An 18,334-nucleotide genomic window follows, 5' to 3' on the forward strand; every position below is an offset into this window, starting at 1 on the left:
CATACGCAGAAGCGTCTGGGCGGATGGGCAGAACCTCCCGCTGCCACTGCTACCGGTTCACCGAACCGGGAGCAACCCATCTCTGATCCTGAGCCACCGCATATTCTGGAGTGTGATTGATGGCTGCTTCTCCCACCAGGAGGAAACGCCCTGGGCGGGGAAATGCACTCAGTTGAGTGCATCAGTTTCTTTCCTTCTCACTCGCCCATTAAATCTGGAAGGACAGCGCCACTCGCCGGCATAATTGATGCTGGCATAATTTTGTCAAGGATGGGAAGACAATGCATTTACAACGTGCTACCCTCTAATGCAGGGGATTCTGGGAACTGTAGTCCAACTTATCCAGTTATGAAAAGTTACTCTAGGGCTTTAATGAATGTATTATTCTATCTACTAACCTTGGTTTGATACCATGATTCGGCCTCAGTCCGGCTCCTGTTGGCAATATCTTCATACTGCGCCTTGACCTCAGCAATTATGCTATTCAAGTCCAGGCTTCTGTTGTTGTCCATGGACAATACGACAGAGGTATCTGACACTTGCTGCTGCATTTGACTTAATTCCTGCAAAAAATAAAAATAAAACAAAAACTAGGTCACCTGGACACTGGGGCAAAAGTAATATGGTCTTGTTGAAGCAGTTATGGAACAATGGATTAAGTACCTAACAGGGCTAGAGAACTTTCTGAAATCCTAATTCAATTTGTTTGAAACCTTTCAATTTATATTCCAATTTGTAGCAGCCCTTTAGTTTTCTTAGTAATGCCTTTGGTTAGAGTTAGGAATTTTAGTGAAAAAAAGATGTTATTCACAATAACTGGATTCCAAGCTCAGTCAAAATATGTTCTGTAACTCATAAATGTTTCCAGATCAAAGTGATTAATTTCACTCAGAAAAGTTGCCAAGGAAGTGGGTGGGTATTTTTTTTTCCATTGCTTCCTAGCATCAAGTCCAGACTAGACAACCCTGCAGTATAGAGGTGCCTTATTTAAATATAGTTCTGTCTTGATCCAGGAATAGCTGGAGGAAATTGAGTTTATATTGCAAAAGATGTGATAATTGATGGCATTAAGTCTCTGCTTGCCTTAACATTTAGTCAGCTCTTCAAACACATAACCAAGCAGGTGGAAACTGGTGAAGGGAAGATACCTTTGAAAGTATATCCTTTCTGAAGGAAAAACTGATCTAATATTTTCTGCAGTGGAACATTAAGAAATATACATGACAAGCTTCGACAAATCAGTCTGCTATGATCATCTTAGGAATTCTAACTCCCCATTCTTTTAGCATTGCTAAGAAAATAGTCTGCTTATTTCTTTTCTTAATGACAAGAGTTTCCTTTTTTACACTGATATCTTTCTGCTGCATTAAGTTGATGTGCTAACAAATAATTGGATACGGTGAGGGTGGGGGGAAATGCCCATAATGGGAGACTTCAAATTGGAGAATTTATCAAGTTTCAGAGTGATACATAAAATGTTGAATACATTCAGTTTGGTCTAGTGGTTAAGTTAAGGCACCAAGCTAGAAAATGGGATTTCTAGTCCCACCTTAGGCATGAAATGGCTGGGTGATTTTGGACCATTCACTGTCTCTCAGCTCAATCTACTTCACAGGGATGTTGTGAGGAAAATTGAGAAGGAAGGAATGCTAGGTATGTGCGCCATTTTTAGTTACTTATAAAAAGAATAAAGGCGGGATTAAAATATTTTAAAAATATGTTTTTATTGGTACTGAAAGGGAATTGGTATTTTTTGTTTGTTTTCAGTAGCATTTTTAAAATTCTTCTTCCAATATATTTATAATCTACTTCATAGCAAATAGAAATATAAGAGAATCAATTAAAGGGATGAGAGATAATATAGTCCAGTGTTTCTCAACCTTGGAGACTTGAAGTCTTGTAGACTTCAACTCCCAGAATCCCCCAGCCAGCACAGCATGTATAGAAGGCCATATTCAATTCCAAGTGCTTCCAATTAACAGATCTTGGAAAGATTCTGCCTTTAGTCAGATGTAGAAGGTTTAGCAATAGCAATAGCACTTAGACTTATATACCGCTTCATAGTGCTTTACAGCCCTCTCTAAGCGGTTTACAGAATCAGCATATTACCCCCAGCAATCTGGGTCCTCATTTTACCCGCCTTGGAAGGATGGAAGGCTAAATCAACTTTGAGCCTGGTGAGACCCAAATTGTCAAACTGCTGGCAGCTGGTGATCAGCAGAAGTAGCCTGCAGTACTGCACTCTAACCACTGTGGCACTGCGGTTCAGTTAGATTTAGATTTAGATTTACTAAGGCTTTTTCTAAGGTTCAAGCTTAGGTTTACATTGAGAACTAAATTTTCTAGTCTTCTGACTGAATATAGATCTAGAGCTTATTTTAAGTTTAGAAATAGAACCTTTGGTAACGTAATAAAGGAAACTTACCGCTTCAAACAGTGCTTTCAAGAACTCAATTTCATCATTCAGTGAGTCTGATTTGCTAGCAAGTTCAATCTTATTCATGTAGGCGCCATCCACATCCTGCACAAAACAGAAGAAAAGTCTGCTGCATTTTGAGGACAAACCAAACTTGCTCGGCTTAACACATTCAGACGTTCTTTTTCATTTCACTGAGACCCAAATATTGTAGGCAAATCAATTACCTTCTTGAGCACCACAAATTCATTCTCTGCACCTGTTCGCTTGTTAATTTCATCTTCATATCTGTTAGACAAGAGGAACGAATGATAGTATTAGTAATATGCATAGGTTGCAATATGAGAACTGAACATTACTTCAGATAGACCGTATATAAGACAGCTAAATCCACATTTTATCAGTGTATTCTAGAAATCTTAGTAGTCTACGCCAACTGAATTATTCCTTGAAAGTAACCTAGTTTGTTTTCGAAAGATCAATCCTTGGAATTCCTCCAGCCTACACTATGATTCGCAGTATTTTATAGATAGAATCAGAATTACTATAGCTGCTATTAAATTGAGACATGGTTGTAGCAATGCTTGCCCCAATTTTGATGCTTATGGCTTGGCTCAGTAATGGTGGTTTTGAAGCCACATGTTGCAAATACTAGATGCAGATTTGCATGTTTTACCTACTTGGGGTATAGTATATCTAACATTGTCTTAATTTCAAAGAAGTACAGCTGACATGAATTTAAAACCCACAGGTCTGGTGGGAAGACACATCATATTCAACATTCTTATCAGATAGATTAGATCTCCTTGCTGAAGGTTCACCCCAGCTAGCTAGCTGACACGCAGTTTGTAGAATGCTCCTAAAAGCCACAAGAGAGACTGTTATAAAGATATACAGTTGTGCAAAAGTCTAAATGAAGTATTTAATTTGTAGCGGCGTGTGATTTAATTTGCAATTCTTTTGTGAGGGTTTGGCAAGATAAGCTTGTACATTGCAGGCATCTCTCTGTGAAGCCCTGTAACATACGCCAAATCAAACTATCTGGGAGCAAAGGTGGGGCTGGAATGAACAAAAGAAGGACGGGAGGGTTTTGCAATTAACAGATTAATTCTGAACAGCTTGGTGCAAGACCATAGCCTTAATCTGTTTTGCCTTTGAGCACGTGGATTTCTAAACCTGAATTCATTTGAACTATACAGAAAAGAAGGCTGGGTGATTAAGGGGGAGTATGAAAAAACTAAACTTTGGCATAGGATTGCAAACTACAGAGCAGAATCTATTTTGTCCCCTTTCTACTTCTGTTTGCTATTTAGCAAGCTATTGCATACTTGTGAAGTAGTTAGCATTCGTTGATCTCATTCTGACATAATGTTCACAGCCAAAATTTTCTAGACTTCTAAGAACATAAATAATTAGGTTAGGCATGAGGTTCATGGCTAAGATTTATAGCTCCATGAAAGCCTTTATCAACCTGAATAAATATATTAATAATGTGGATTTGTGAAGCACTTGCCTTGGAACTTGCATTTGGTGCAAATCAGACAGGTGAAACAAAACTCTCAAATCTTTTAGAGAAGGAAAGGAGGGGTGTTGGCTGCCATCTGATTTCATTTCATTTCATTTCATTATTTCATTTCTTAAAAACGTTACAGCCATACACCCTAAATCCAAAATCCAGGTTTTGTGATAGGAATGCAGTGCAAATGCACAGGGTTCTTCCCACTAGAATGAATTCATTACTGCTTATTGGATGGTCTGAGGTGAATGGAGAATGTTTGATGTTCTATGCATTTGGATAATTAGTATAGGCTCTAATTCAGTTAATTAATATCAGATTCTTTTACTGTATCTGGTGGCAAGCCCCTTTGGAATGAATTGCATGGGATGGGGCTGTATATTCAGCAAGAAATATCAATCTTTTATGTAGACGTAAGCTAAAATGTTACACCAGGCTTTGCAATAAGTCTTGGATCTCCAGACAGTCAGGAATTTGCTTACAGTGGAAACTTTACAATTATCCTACATAAACAGCTTTATGCAGAAATCAGGCAGAACAAAAATAGAAGTCTGCTTTAGAGTTGTTGTTTTTATCCTGGTTTTTTTTAATGGACTTTTGGCCATTATTTCCCCAGCCTTGAGAGATGGAGATTCTGCTCAGGGATGACATAACGGTTCAGTCTAGCCTAAGCAACTCTGGTTCCCATCTTGCCCGTTTCAGCCCTCCCAATATGTTAGACTGAATGGAATAGAACGGAAAACTACTCACTTGTTCTTAAAGTCCTCCACCATGTCTTGCATGCTCCTCAGCTCCAAGTCCAGTCTTCCCCGTTCATTTACTAGAGAATCAAGTTGCCTCCTGAGGTTGTTGATGTATCCCTCAAAAAGAGGCTCAATGTTGCGATGCTGAACTTGAGTCCCTTGCTGTTGTAAGAGGTCCCATTTGGTCTCAAGGACTTTGTTTTGCTGCTCCAAGAATCGGACCTGCAAGATGGAACAGACAAAGCCATGAAAATGAGGCAGGTAAGCAAAGTTAACACTTCAGTGGGGAGAGCTCCTTTGGGAAAGAAATGAATGGATGCACGGCCCACTTGTTCCTGGAAACCTTTCAGTTGGCATTTTGGCCCTTGCGCCACTTAAAACAAAACATGAATGGCTTTTCCCCGTCTTATTTTTTCTGGTCCCTTCTCACTGGGTAGATTGGAAGCTCCTTGGAGCAGAGAATCATTATGTCTCTTATGTAGCCCTGCAAAGTTCCCCAACTCTAGATGGTGTCAACCGTGTGCAGACAAATCAAACAAGAGAACATTTTTTTTAAAAAAACAGCAATTCAGCAGGGACAAAAAGTAGCAAAGGAGGCTGAAAAGGGAAGGGGAAAAAATGGGGGCCAAAGAGGAGGTTGTGAAAACTAGCAGGGAACGGAGCTGCTGTTTCAAGTGACATGAAAAATAAGTTTAAAAATATGTACTTTTCAGGGCGATCACTTAGCAATTATATTTTTATTCTCCATAACCTAATCTCCACAACTTCAGTGAAATCGCACACACACTCTACAGTGTGCAGAGAGCCCTGAACATGGCAATGAGATTACAACATCCAAAGCAATGATAGAATGTTACATGTTATCATGCTCCCCTCCCAAACAATGCCAAGCTGCAAGCTGGATTAATAACGGTATTATAATTTGGGTGTGAATTCCTTTTGTTATCTGCAGTGAATATATAAAGCATCCTTTCTTGGCTTCAGCATTTACCGTATCTGTGCCATCTATTTTTAAAAGATGTCTTTGATAAATTGGCTTCAGTTAGGGTTGGTATTTGTGCATTCCACAAAGGATACACAAACTAAGTACACAAATCCAGAAAAACAGAGGAAATAACTGCTTTATTCTCAACACTGTCATATTTAAGAATGGCAATCGTTGACTTTGAAACTGAACTATTTAAATTGTCTATAACTGGAGCTTTATTTTTCATCAGATCTTGGGCTAGAAGTCCTCCCGTTATTTTACATGACCCTTCATCCTCAGAATAAAAAAGTTAATTCAACAATTTGATGATGACTTTGGACAATATTAGAAATAATTGTCTGTTATTGCTCATCTGTCTATATCAAATGTGACCTTATCAGAGGGCACTCAAAGATAACTGATAAATAGCCATTGAATTGACTTAAGTTTGTGAAGGGTTACTTCAAATTTATGGGCCCCAAAGATCAAGTAAAATCACTCCCTCTTACCTTGTCAATAAAGGAGGCAAATTTGTTGTTGAGTGTCTTGATCTGTTCTCTTTCTTGAGAACGCACTCGCTGAATCTCTGGGTCAATCTCAAGATTGAGAGGTTGCAAGAGTTGTTGGTTGATGGTCACTTCTTGGATGCCACCAGGGGGGCAAACTGGAAAACCTGGACCACCTCTTACAAAGGCTGGTCCACCTACCATAAAACCCCCAGCACCCCCACCCATGCCATAGCCAGCTCCACCTCCACCCATGCCATAGCCAGCTCCACCTGCACCCATGCCAAAACCAAAACCAGATCCCCCACCAATGCCATATCCTCCACCATAGCCAGATCTTAGACCTCCACAAACGGTACCATAGGCAATTCGCTTGCTTCCGCCCATGTTGTGCAGGCTTCGGCTGCCAAATCCGCCAACTCCATAGCCGCCACCCCCTCCAGCTCTTGCTCCTCCAACTCGAGAGACCGAGTAGGAGCTGAAATTGCCTCTCCCACCACCGCTACCACCAACAATTGCAGAGCCGGAGGTAAAGCCTCTGCTAGCTCCTCCGGAGGATGTTCGATAGGAAACACGACTCATGATGGTTTACTTGGAGCGAGAAGATGAAGAAAGTTGTGGATGATAAGCAGCACTGCAGAGAAAGCAGAGAAAGCAAAAGGCAGAACCTCTCTGATATAAAGGAGCAGGAAACCTCCCCTTTTATCTGTTTGGGAAAGAACCTGGCACAGAATTTGAGACAATTGGATACTCAAACATTTGAAGTGCCTTGCTGCAACTTGTCTTCTGTGACACGCCTACTCTGGTAAAAATAACACTTACAGAACTGGTGCAAAGAGTTTATGTGTCAGAGAGAAAGATCTTGAAGGGATCAACGTTTTTCCCTTTTTTATTTTTAGGAGACTGTTTCATTAGCAGGAAAGCAAATAAAAGGAGAGCATAATAATCACAAGACTGCACACATTTACACTCTGGCTACTCAACTGCCTTAGTCAAATGTAAGGAAAGCAGCTACAATTCTGATCATACAAAAATATGTCAGATATGGTTTTTTTTTCAATCTGTCAAGAGCTGTCTAGGGTCTTCAGTGTGTTGGGCACTGTGAGCAAACTTGTGAGGTGGACCAGATACCTTACAGTAAATTAACTTTATTTGGGTCCATAGGTGATCCTTTATGAGCTGTATCAGGTCCCTGGAGTTAAAGTCTTGGTTGTGCACATTCAATGGATTGAATCCCAAGTAATCTGCATACAGTGTGTATGTTTGAGACACCTTTGGCACATCGCTAATGATCCTTGTGTAAGACTTCTGCATTTCTGTGTAGGTGGCTGTAGGTGTCGGAACGCCATTGTAAATATCTTCTCTTAAACAAGTCCTGAAGTTACTTTTGTTTGGGAATACTACAACTTGGGATCAGAAGGTTCTTTAGATCAGCTGGTGGTTTGCATACACTTCAGATTAAAATATTCCTAAAAAAGCAAGGAATGGTACCCCTATCTGTTATGATTTAGCGGAATGTTTCCAAAGGATAATTGCTATTGGACTGGGGGGTTTGATTGCTTTGGGAAATTAAGAGCTCTCTTTTGCGAAAAGTACTTAAGCAGAAGCTGCACAACTAACTCTTGGGGAAACTCTAATTGCAAGAACATGAACAAGTGCAGCTGGACAAGATTATGTCTACCGGCGATGAAATTTTATGCTTTTATCTGTGATCTTTCACTCCTGTAAAAAGAAGGAGGACCACTGCCTGGAGGAAAAGATTCTGCTGCACTTGCTTTACATATTTTTGGGGTTTAAATATCCAGGATTTTAAAAAAAAGAAACGTGACCTTAAAAAAAAGTATTTTTTTTTAAGCTTTAGGCTACTAACATCAACATATTCCCATACTTGTTATTGGCTTGTACAATTAGCTTTTTATTTAAACAGAGGAATACATTTTATTTAGAAATAATATTTATACGGATCACAATAATTCAAATGAAGAAACTCACGTTGAATTCCCCCCATCATCACTACCCACAAAGATTCTGATGGGAATTGTCTATTAAATAAACATTATTTTTATTATTATTACATTTAGTTTTGGCAAGAAGACTCCTATTTTATTTTTTTTATTAAAATTAAAGGAATATTCCCATAGCCGATTTCTATTATGCATATATCTTCCTTTGCCTCGCTCTGTTCATACATGCAGCCACATGTACCTTATAATTTTTAAATCGTTTATTCTGAAATAGTCTTGGTGGCATTACTCCAGAACCAAAGACTAGAAAATTGAAAGGAAGTCATGAAGGGCAAATTTTGACAGTGAGAGTTAATTTTATGTTGTCCTTTCCCATAATGAATTGTGGCCTTAGGAGAACCATTGCTTTTAGGAAAAATTGTGCACATGAGGAACTCTTCTTTTGAATACTCCAGTAACTGATCAGTTCACAATCTGAAATCTGTTGAGTCTGGATGCTTCTTTTGGACGGCACTAATGGATCACATCGTGGCTTCTTAACTCTAAAAGACGTTTGAAGGGCATGTCACACTGTTAAATTCCATCTAAATGAGTCTTCTATGGATCTGAAACTACTAGGAAGCCTCACAGAAGCCACTTGGTGCTACCCCCAATAGCTGACATATGCAATTTTATTACATTTACATACAGAGAAGACAACTATGTGGTAAGACTAGTAGAATGGGCAGATCCACCCCAGAAGAATAAGAATTTGCATAAGACCTGTGAGATACAAGCCTATCCAAACTTGAATGGCTGCAGGGCATCAGCATTGTCCCATCATTTTGAAGTCTATCCGAGATTTGGGTGATGATATGAATTGTTACTGGCATTTTTTTCCACCCTCCTCAGTCTATTGAGAATCTTGATAGAACCTGAATCGAAGTGCCAATTGATTTCCTCATAGCATTCTGAAGAGTCTTTTGCTTCATTTTCAAGCATTCCTGTCACTATGTGTTGCCAGTAATTTGAGTCATTCACACCAGAGGCATAATATCCTTGATTGTACAGGAGATATTATGTGGAAGGAAACCTCAACCACAAGGGAAACGTATGCTGTAGCAAGGGGGTGCTGTCACCTTGGAAGTGAAACAATTGAGCGCACCTTAATTCTTGTGTGATTTGTATAAACCTTTGTCCCTCCCAGCTGTTCCTTGGTCCCTTGGGCAGAAGTCAGTTCAGAAGTTGAAATGAAAAAGCATTCGGTGTGGGATTTAGTGCTGAACAATCAATGCACGGACACACTGCATATTTCAATAAGTACTTCTTATACTCTACGAACTCATTCAGTATTACAATGCTTGCTTTGTATTGATCAAAGTCAGTCACAAAATCTGAATATTTCAACTAAAGGTAGCTGAGATGGCATAGCTATGGCACCAATTAAGAGATCAAGGGGGAAAATAGGGGTTGCGTAGAACAGGGGTGTCAAAACCCAAGTATGGGGGGCCACATCCGGCCTGTTGGGTGCTTAGAACTGGCCCACGGGGCCACCATGGAAACAGAAAAGGAGCGGCCCAGCTGTGCCTCTGCCAGTGAAAATGGAGCTCGGAAGGGATGCAGGCGGTCTGTTTTCGGCTACGACGAAAACAGAGCTTGAGAGCCCGTTTTTGCTGGCAGAGTGCTCGGACCACCACAGGCGCCCCAAACATCAGTGACGTTGAGCTAGCCACACACATCCTGGCCATGCCCACCCTGGCCCTCCAAGGTCAAACACAACCCTGATGCGGCCTTTAATGACATTGAGTTTGACACCCCTGGCGTAGAATGATTTCCTTTAAATAGAATGAACTTATCGCTGCTGCGAGTTCTGTATTCCATTTGCTTTGATTCAGATAAAAAGTCTTATAAAGATGGATCTGAATCCTCAAGATCCGGAAGGTACTTGTGATTTTCCCAATTTGATTTGCAATGGAAAGTCGCAATTCTGTTACATTGCACTAGAAAAAAAAGGGGTGTGGTGGTGGAAGAAAGTACTTGAGATGAAATGTAGATTGTGCATTCTCTGCAATCATTGTAAGAGATTACTGAAACTAGGAAGACGAAAAAGAATAGCAAAAAATTGGGGTACTTTGAAACCTCTGCTCATCAGACACCAGGCTCCCCAACTTAATTGTTTTTCAGAAGAGACAAGCCGGCACATGAAATTGCCTATTCTCTAAATGACATTTAAAAAAATCTGGAACGGGATGAGGAAACCCTGGGTACTTATTCAGAGTTCTATATAGTACTTGCATCAGACACCTGAGATATTCCAGCTGGATTGTTTTTCACAAGAGGTATGCAGATACTCTATTGACTCCCTTTATTACTCTGAGAAAAATACTTTTTCCATCCTCTGTTCCTCTATTACTCTAGGAGGAAAAGAAAACATGGGGACCATTGTTGAAAAACTTTAATTTTACTGTTTCAAAGTATAATTTGTATTTCTTTTTTTTTTTAGATATTTACAGGTAATCCTTGACTTACAGAACAACCTTTCATTTAGAGACCATTGGAAGTAACAACGGCATTGAAAAATGTGACTTATGACAGCTCCTTCATCTTACTCAAGTAATCAAAATTCAAACGCTTGGCAATTGGTGTGTATTTATGACAGTTGCAGCATGCCAGGGTCATGGGATTGCCACTTGCGACCTTCTCAGCTGGCTTACAACAAGAAAAGTCAAAGAGGGGAAGTTGGATTCACTTAACAACCATGAGATTCATTTAGCAACCATTGCAAAGATAGCCATAAAATCCGACACAAGTCTTTCCCTCTCTTGCTAAATTTTAAAATATTTTCTGATGAATAGAGAATCCACAAGTTACTGCGATACAAATAAATAATATTTCCTGCCGGGGAGCTTATAGTTTCTTCTAGAATCATCCAAGCATCATTCTGCCAAGGTACAGCAGTGCAGAAAGGCTTTGTATCACCAATAAAGGCTGGATGGTCTCTCGAAGGTGATGCAACTCATTGGTGAGGAAACGGACAAGGATTCTTTTTAAAAAAAATATTTTTTAAAAAAATTTCAGAACAAACACAAAGAATCTTCCTTCTTTACATACTGTAGAAAGTGTATCAGTTGGTTACAAAAGTCTTTCGTGCATCTCTTCCACAGTCATCAAGCATAATTCATATTAACTCAAGTATTTTAACTCAGATATATTTATACATGTTATCATCATCATACATCCATTTTCTAGCAAAACCTGCTATTGCTATTTTCATTTGACTATAATTGTTTAAACGTCCTTCATCATAAAATATACCAAGATTTAATACATAACCACATACTGGCATTTCATTTACTATTTCTAAAATCCTCCAATAGCACTGAATCCTTATGTCCTATTCTAGCTAAACATCCATAATATTTAGTAACAAAATTTTCTAATCCTCCTTTTTAAATCACTGTTTACAATTTACATCCAGAAAAGGTAACGGACATGGATTCTTGTCTTCCATTCCCACATCCTAATATTTACATTAGGCTTCGTCCTTTTAGACTGTTTTTAAAAATAATGTAGTGTAATTAACATTCTTTCCTGCTATGGAAGAAAACACACCTGCTGAATAAGGTTGAAAAGGTTTCTTTAGTGTTGCATCGTATTCCTAACAATGAGCAACGAAAACCAGGGCAGTCAAATTTTCAATAAAGCTGTGAAAATGGTGTCAGTTGTAGATGGTTTCCACTCAATGAACCTTAACCAGTAGACCAGGGGTGTCAAACACAAGGCCTGCAGGGTGAATCTGGCCCGTAGGGTGCTTTGATCTGACCCATGGGGCCACCCTGGAAACAGCAAAGGTTCTGGCCTGCAGTGCCTCTGCCAGTGAAAACAAAGCCTCCACCTGAGCTCTGTTTTTGCTGGCAAAGGGCTGCAGCAAGATCCCCCCAGCCCCGCCCAGACCACCATAGAGTAACGTTGAGCTGGCTATGCCCACCCTGGTGCTGCCTACTACTGCAACGTGCTCTACATGGGGCAGCCCTTGAAGAGTATTCGGCGACTTCAGCTTGTCCAGAATGCAGCCGCGCAAGCGATTGTGGGTGCACCTCGGTTCACCCACGTAACACCTATCCTCCGCGAGCTGCACTGGCTGCCTATTGGTCTCCAGATACGCTTCAAGGTGCTAGTCGTCACTTATAAAGCCCTTCATGGTATTGGACCTGGGTACTTGAGAGACCGCCTGCTGCCAATTACCTCCACCAGACTGATTAGATCGCACAGACTAGGCCTCCTCCGAATTCCATCCGCCGGCCAGTGTCGACTGGCGACTACCCGGAGGAGAGCCTTCTCTGTTGCTGCTCCGACCCTCTGGAATGAACTCCCCATGGAGATTCGCACCCTCACCACCCTCCAGGCCTTCCGCATAGCCCTTAAAACCTGGCTGTTCCGACAGGCCTGGGGCTAAAGAATCGTTGCCCCTATCTCGAATGGTATGATTGTTGCATTTTTAATTATGTATTGTTTTGTGTTGTTGTCAATGGTCTGTATCCCCCTTCCCTTGTTTGAGTTGTGACCCGCCTTGAGTCCCTTACAGGGAAAAGGGCGGCATACAAATGAAATAAAACTCCAAACTCCAAACTCCTACCTGCCCCCCCCCAGGTCAAACACAACCCAGATGCAACCCTCAATGAAATTGAGTTTGACACCTCTTCAAAGTAGACTCTTTGAATTAAAGTATTGCCCTTTTGCATATTAGGACACAATATTGTGATAATTACATTTTTTTTTAACCTGGTTCATAGTTTCCCCAATTTTTATTAGTATCCTTTGAATCATCACCTTGAAGTAGACCCTTTGAATTAAAGTATTGTCCTTTTGCATATTAGGACACAATATTGTGATAATTACATTTTTTTTTACCTGGTTCATAGTTTCCCCAATTTTTATTAGCATCCTTTGAATCATCGCCTTGCATTGCTTTCATGCAAATCCTCACCATACTTGCCTGCAATGGCTTGTAATTTTTCAAATTGCACAGAGTGGAAAGGTCATAAATGCACAGGGCTGATCAGCAACTCATATCTGTGAGTTACTTTATGCATTATTCCATGCTTATCAATATATTAGGACTGGAAAAAGAGATGTCAATTACACAATACCCTTCCCTCCTTCCTCATAGTATATATTTCTTGAAGAGTTAAAGGCATGGATTGAACAAAACAAAATATTGCTAAGTGAGACTGAAGCAAGGTTTGCAATTATGGTGACAGTCATCTCTAATCCTCAAGGCGACAGTCTTCTTTAATCTGCAATCATGAAGTATTATTTAATAATGAGTGAAAACTAATTGGTGATCAGCTGAATATTTTTTGAAGACCACATATCAGAACTGGTCCAAAATGCAGCACTCCTGCTGTGAAAATGGATTGTATCTTTGGAGTCTATGGGTATAGACTCATAATGCATTGGTGAAATTCATTTTTTAAAATACCGGTTCTGTGGGTGTGGCTTGGTGGGCGTGGCAGGGGAAGGATACTGCAAAATCTCATTCCCTCCCCACTCCTGGGAGAAGGATACTGCAAAATCTCCATGCCCTCCCCACTCCTGGGGGAAGGATACTGCAAAATCTCCATTCCCACCCCACACTGGAGCCAGCCAGCAGTAGCATTTGCCGGTTCTCCGAACTACTCAAAAATTCTGCTACCGGTTCTCCAGAACCTGTCAGAACCTGCTGAATTTCACCCCTGCCTCCTGCCTTTGGGACCAAAGACTACTGGCCTGAAGGAGATGAAGCCGAAGGTTGAAAGCTGATAGAACAGAAGAGGTAAACACAATTTATTATCCCGTCACTTGAACTCATAAACATAATCTGCCCTTGTGGTCTCCTAGAGACTGGAAAAGAGTGGAGAGAAAACCACATAAAATTTTGTACATGCACAGAGTTTCTTATGGGGATGAAAGTTGAAGTAGCAGGAAGTTAATAGCGATGGAGTTGGGCTCTAAGGAAAATAAGAAAACGGAGATGGAATTGGGTAGTCACTGTCTGTTGAAGTTTTAAACTGATTCCAAATCAGTGATGAGGCAGAATAAGATAGTACAGGTTGGGTGAATTCTGCAGATATCCAAAAAAGTTTCCAAAGACACACGAAAGAAGATCCTCATTTTGTTAACCAGCAATAACACTTAGATTTTTTAATACTGTTTCACAGTGTTTTACAGCCCTCTCAAAGCGGTTTACTGAGTCAGCGTATTGCCCCCTCCAACAAACTGGGTCCTCATTTTACCGACCTCGGAAGGTTGGAAAACTGAGTTAACATTGAGCTGGTCAGGATCGAACTTCTGGCAGTGGGCAGAGTTAGCCTACAATCCCAAGCACTGCATCATCACAGAGGTTGCCAGCTACATTTTTCTGAGACCCCCTAGATATTAATGCTTTGAAGAATATAGTAATAGCAGCTAGTTTTTGGATAGGCATAGCAGCATTGTAGTAGAAACAGTACATTGCTGGTAGAATAAAGGCAAAGCAGTTAGATGGTCCAATAATTTACTACATTCAACACCTACAGAAACATACACAAAGGGAAGGGAGAGCTCTAGGTTTGTTTGAATGTGTTAACCAAATTTCACTCCCTTAGGTTATGACAGAAAACATTTTTGTAGCCTCCTTAGGCTAAAAATAAAATTAAAAAAAAAAAAACCAGAAATACCTTGTATGCTGTATTTTTTTTTGATTGACCTAGAACTGCCAACAAGCACACTTGGAGAAATAGGAGAAAACCACCATTGACTATGCTAGCAATATCTGGAAAGTTATGCTTTCCTTTAAAATTTGGGGGGAGTTGCAATTTTGCAAAGTCAATGCTGTGATATTTGAAATGAAACTATAGGAGATGACCAAGCTGAGCCCGAGAGAGGGGTCAAATGCATCATTGATCTGAAGTCCCTTCACACTGACAATAAACCTATATATTCATTTGAATTGCCTGGTCTCTTAATTCTCTGCGCTTGATAGAAATGTCTTTATGGGCACATCACTGTTTCTCTCTTTATCCAAAGTCAAATGAAATCACCCTGCAATTCTCATGCCAAATTGAACATATTGAGGAAGTACAGAGATCACTGTGGCTGATCAGGGTCTTCCTCCAATTAAAGGTAAAGGTTCCCTTTGCGCACATGTGCTAGTCATTCCCAACTCTAGTGGGCGGTGCTCATCTCCATTTCAAAGTTGAAAAGCCAGTGTTGTCCGAAGATGTCTCTGTGGTCATATGGCCGGCATGACTAAATGCCGAAGGGGCATGGAACACTGTTATCTTCCCACCAAAGGTGGTTCCTATGTTTCTACTTGCATTTTTACATGCTTTTGGACTGCTAGGTTGGCAGAAGCTGGGACAAGTAAAGGGAGCTCACTCCATTATGCGGCACTAAGCATTCGAGCCATTGAACTGCTGACCTTTCTGATCAACAAGCTCAGCGTCTGAGCCACTGAGCCACCACATTTTCCAATTGCTAACATTAAAAACACAAAGGCTATTGTTCAATCTATTCCCTGTCTCCTCAGCTATCACCTGCTCCATCTCTGACCTGGGCCAATTCACACCTCCTTAGGCAATCTGGTGGCCCTCGGGTCCCTAGGGATCACCATATTGATGCTGAACGTAGTGCGGACACCCAATCGGTGTAGTCCACTGCAGCCCAGAATACCTGAGCTCAAAGGATCCGCAAGCCTCAGCCTCCAGAGTAGCTGGATTACAGGTGCGCACCACCGTGCCCGCCTGCTCAGCTACAACAGATCTGGCGTAATGGAAAATCCTCTGAAATGTTTCTGGTAGCAAGGCAGTAACTATGTACGTAGTCAGAAAAATAATATTATTTTCTATCTTCTTTTTTTTATTTTGTCTCCAGTAATTTCTTCAGGATCAAATTCTCATCAGCCACCTTCACTTATATCCAAATTAAGCAGGTGAAATAACTGTGGCCTTTTCAAAAGGTTATGGCATTGGGTAAGATGACTGTTGCAGCAGATTCCAAAAGACTGAACCACATTTTGAGGCAGTGTGATGACATTATAATCTACCACACCTTAAATTTTGAAAAATGTTCCAGGCTGCCCTGTGTACACTTGCTGTAGCCTTTTGAAACTAGTCCAGCATTCCAGAAATCGCTGAAACGGTCTATTTTGTGTTGGTTACACCACAACTAAAATTAAGGGTTGCTTAACGATTTAATCTTGAGTCAGTAGCCAATTCCTACTGCTCCCTTCTCTTACTAATACCTCTTTCTATATAATGTGTTTGTTAATACTAATCATCATGGCATTAATTTTCATCTAGATTGATGTGGTTCAGCATGATTGTTTATTTTCATAGCACAAAGGTTTCTAAGAAATGTGTTGGCATTACAGTCTAGCTGGAGCATAACAACTTTACAGCAAGAAGTAAGTAGAGATTCCTTTGATTGCCCAACATATTTTTCAGAATTTCGGGTTTCATTCTAGCTACCATTAAAGAAAGAACCATTAGTACCAGTAAATGACTTTACATATTAAAGTCCAAGAGAATCATTACTTCCTCAAGGTGCTGTTAATGTAATAAGTCACTGTGCAGTGTAAGAAGGTGCCCAACTTCTTCTGTATCATTTTTTTGCTGAATATGACGTTAATTTTCCAATCATATTCCACATATGGGATATGTGGATTTTTTAAACTTCAGTCACTTCTTCTGGGACATGTTTTATGTAACAATGCATGGATGATCTGTGAAACCTAAATTTAATTATAATTAAATTTAACTAGACTACATATTAACTAAATTTAATTATAGCTGTTCCATTTCCATTTTTCTCCCCATACAACCCTGGATTGTCTCATGGATTGAGAGAAAGAGAGAGAGAGAAATATCTGATTCATAACTCTTAGATGTTCACTCACTTGGTTTTAATGCCAGTCCATAAGGTTCTATATGTTTTTCAGATCTCTATCCAGTTGCCCTCTCTTCTTGATTAGGTTGCTCAGCTGATTCCCTCTATGATTGATGTTATCTTCAAAAGACAAATAAAATCTGAGCTAATTATTTCTGTAAGCCTTGGTCCTGCAACACTCTCCATTTGGATTCTAAAATCTTGTTCTGCTGTTCCATAAAACTGGTCAGGAATACACAAATCGAGATAGCTGATTGCTTCTTTATCACCCATCAATTGTTTCTTCATCCATTCCTATTCAACTGAAAATGATTCTTATCAAGCAGAGATCTCTTCTAATATTGCTATTTGGGAATGAATAATTCTGCCCATTTTCTTTTCAGTACAGGTAGTCCTGTACTTACGACCACAACTGAGTCCAAAATTTTTGTTATAAGTGAGACATTTGTTAAGTAAGTTGTGCCCCAGTTTACCCTCTCTTGCCTCAGTTGTTAAGTGAATCACTGCAGTTGATAAATTAGTAATCCAGTTGTTAAGTGACTCTCTTTTCCCCATTGACTTCGTTTGTCAGAAGGTGCAAAAGGTGATCAGATGATTTTGGGACACAGCAATGGTCATAAATATGAACCAGTTGCCAAGCATCTGAATTTTGATCCCATGATGACAGGGATGCTACGAAGGTTGTAACTGTGAAAAACAGTCAAGTCACTTTTTTCAGTGCTATTGTAACTTTGAACAGTCACTGAATGAACTGCTGTAAGTCGAGGACTACCTGTAATTAATTTTACTTGTTCATTGCAAATTCTGTTTAGTTGTATAACTCTGGCAGAAAGTTCATTTGCCAGGGATTTTAATATATATTTTTGTGTACACGTGGTGATGTACATGTTTGCATGACACTTTCCTAGATGATGCACAACATCATATCCAGCATCATCTAATGTACCGGTATATGTTTGTGGTGTGTATTTATCTTGCCTAGTGAGCCAAATTACAGAATTCTGAAAAATAGAAACCTTCTTTGATTCCCTGGGATATAAGAGGAAGAGAAGGTTATTTAGCATTTGGCAAAAATATTAAAAAGCGCATCACAATTACATTCTCAATGAGCAAATATGAAACCAACCATTTACTCTATTTACAAATTCAAAGATAAACTATAATGCATGAGGGAGTTACCTGCAGAAAGTCTCTGAGCTCAGTGGGCACTGTTCCACAATATGTTACACTGTCTACTTTGTAGCATCCCAATTACATTGCGAAGAGGAGAGCTTTCTTCATTTATGGAGGAATCGAGCGCTATTGGACAAGGATATATGGATATATAGACAAGGAA

At 40.0% G+C, this 18,334-nt stretch overlaps 1 protein-coding gene and 1 non-coding gene across 2 annotated transcripts in view; both read right to left on the minus strand.

The window, feature by feature from the left end:
- The window catches only part of LOC106545011 (keratin, type II cytoskeletal cochleal), a 14,859-nt gene extending 8,033 nt beyond the window's left edge, over positions 1 to 6,826 (minus strand). The window contains exons 1-5 of the mRNA XM_087710440.1: positions 6,152 to 6,826; positions 4,683 to 4,897; positions 2,644 to 2,704; positions 2,426 to 2,521; positions 399 to 563 (exon numbers count right to left, since the gene is read on the minus strand). Coding sequence (XP_087566566.1) covers positions 399 to 563; positions 2,426 to 2,521; positions 2,644 to 2,704; positions 4,683 to 4,897; positions 6,152 to 6,730 — 1,116 coding nt within the window. The 5' untranslated portion in view covers positions 6,731 to 6,826. The remainder of the gene's footprint in view (positions 1 to 398; positions 564 to 2,425; positions 2,522 to 2,643; positions 2,705 to 4,682; positions 4,898 to 6,151) is intronic.
- An 8,738-nt stretch (positions 6,827 to 15,564) lies between these two features.
- LOC148048251 (signal recognition particle RNA) lies at positions 15,565 to 15,855 on the minus strand. Its single transcript, XR_015696209.1, has one exon.
- Between the last annotated feature and the right edge of the window lie 2,479 nt (positions 15,856 to 18,334).

The sequence above is a fragment of the Thamnophis sirtalis genome, unplaced genomic scaffold (assembly GCF_051295495.1).
Source record: "Thamnophis sirtalis isolate CommonGarterSnake01/CBP01778 unplaced genomic scaffold, rThaSir2_p1.2 scaffold_3, whole genome shotgun sequence".
Lineage (NCBI taxonomy): Eukaryota > Metazoa > Chordata > Lepidosauria > Squamata > Natricidae > Thamnophis > Thamnophis sirtalis.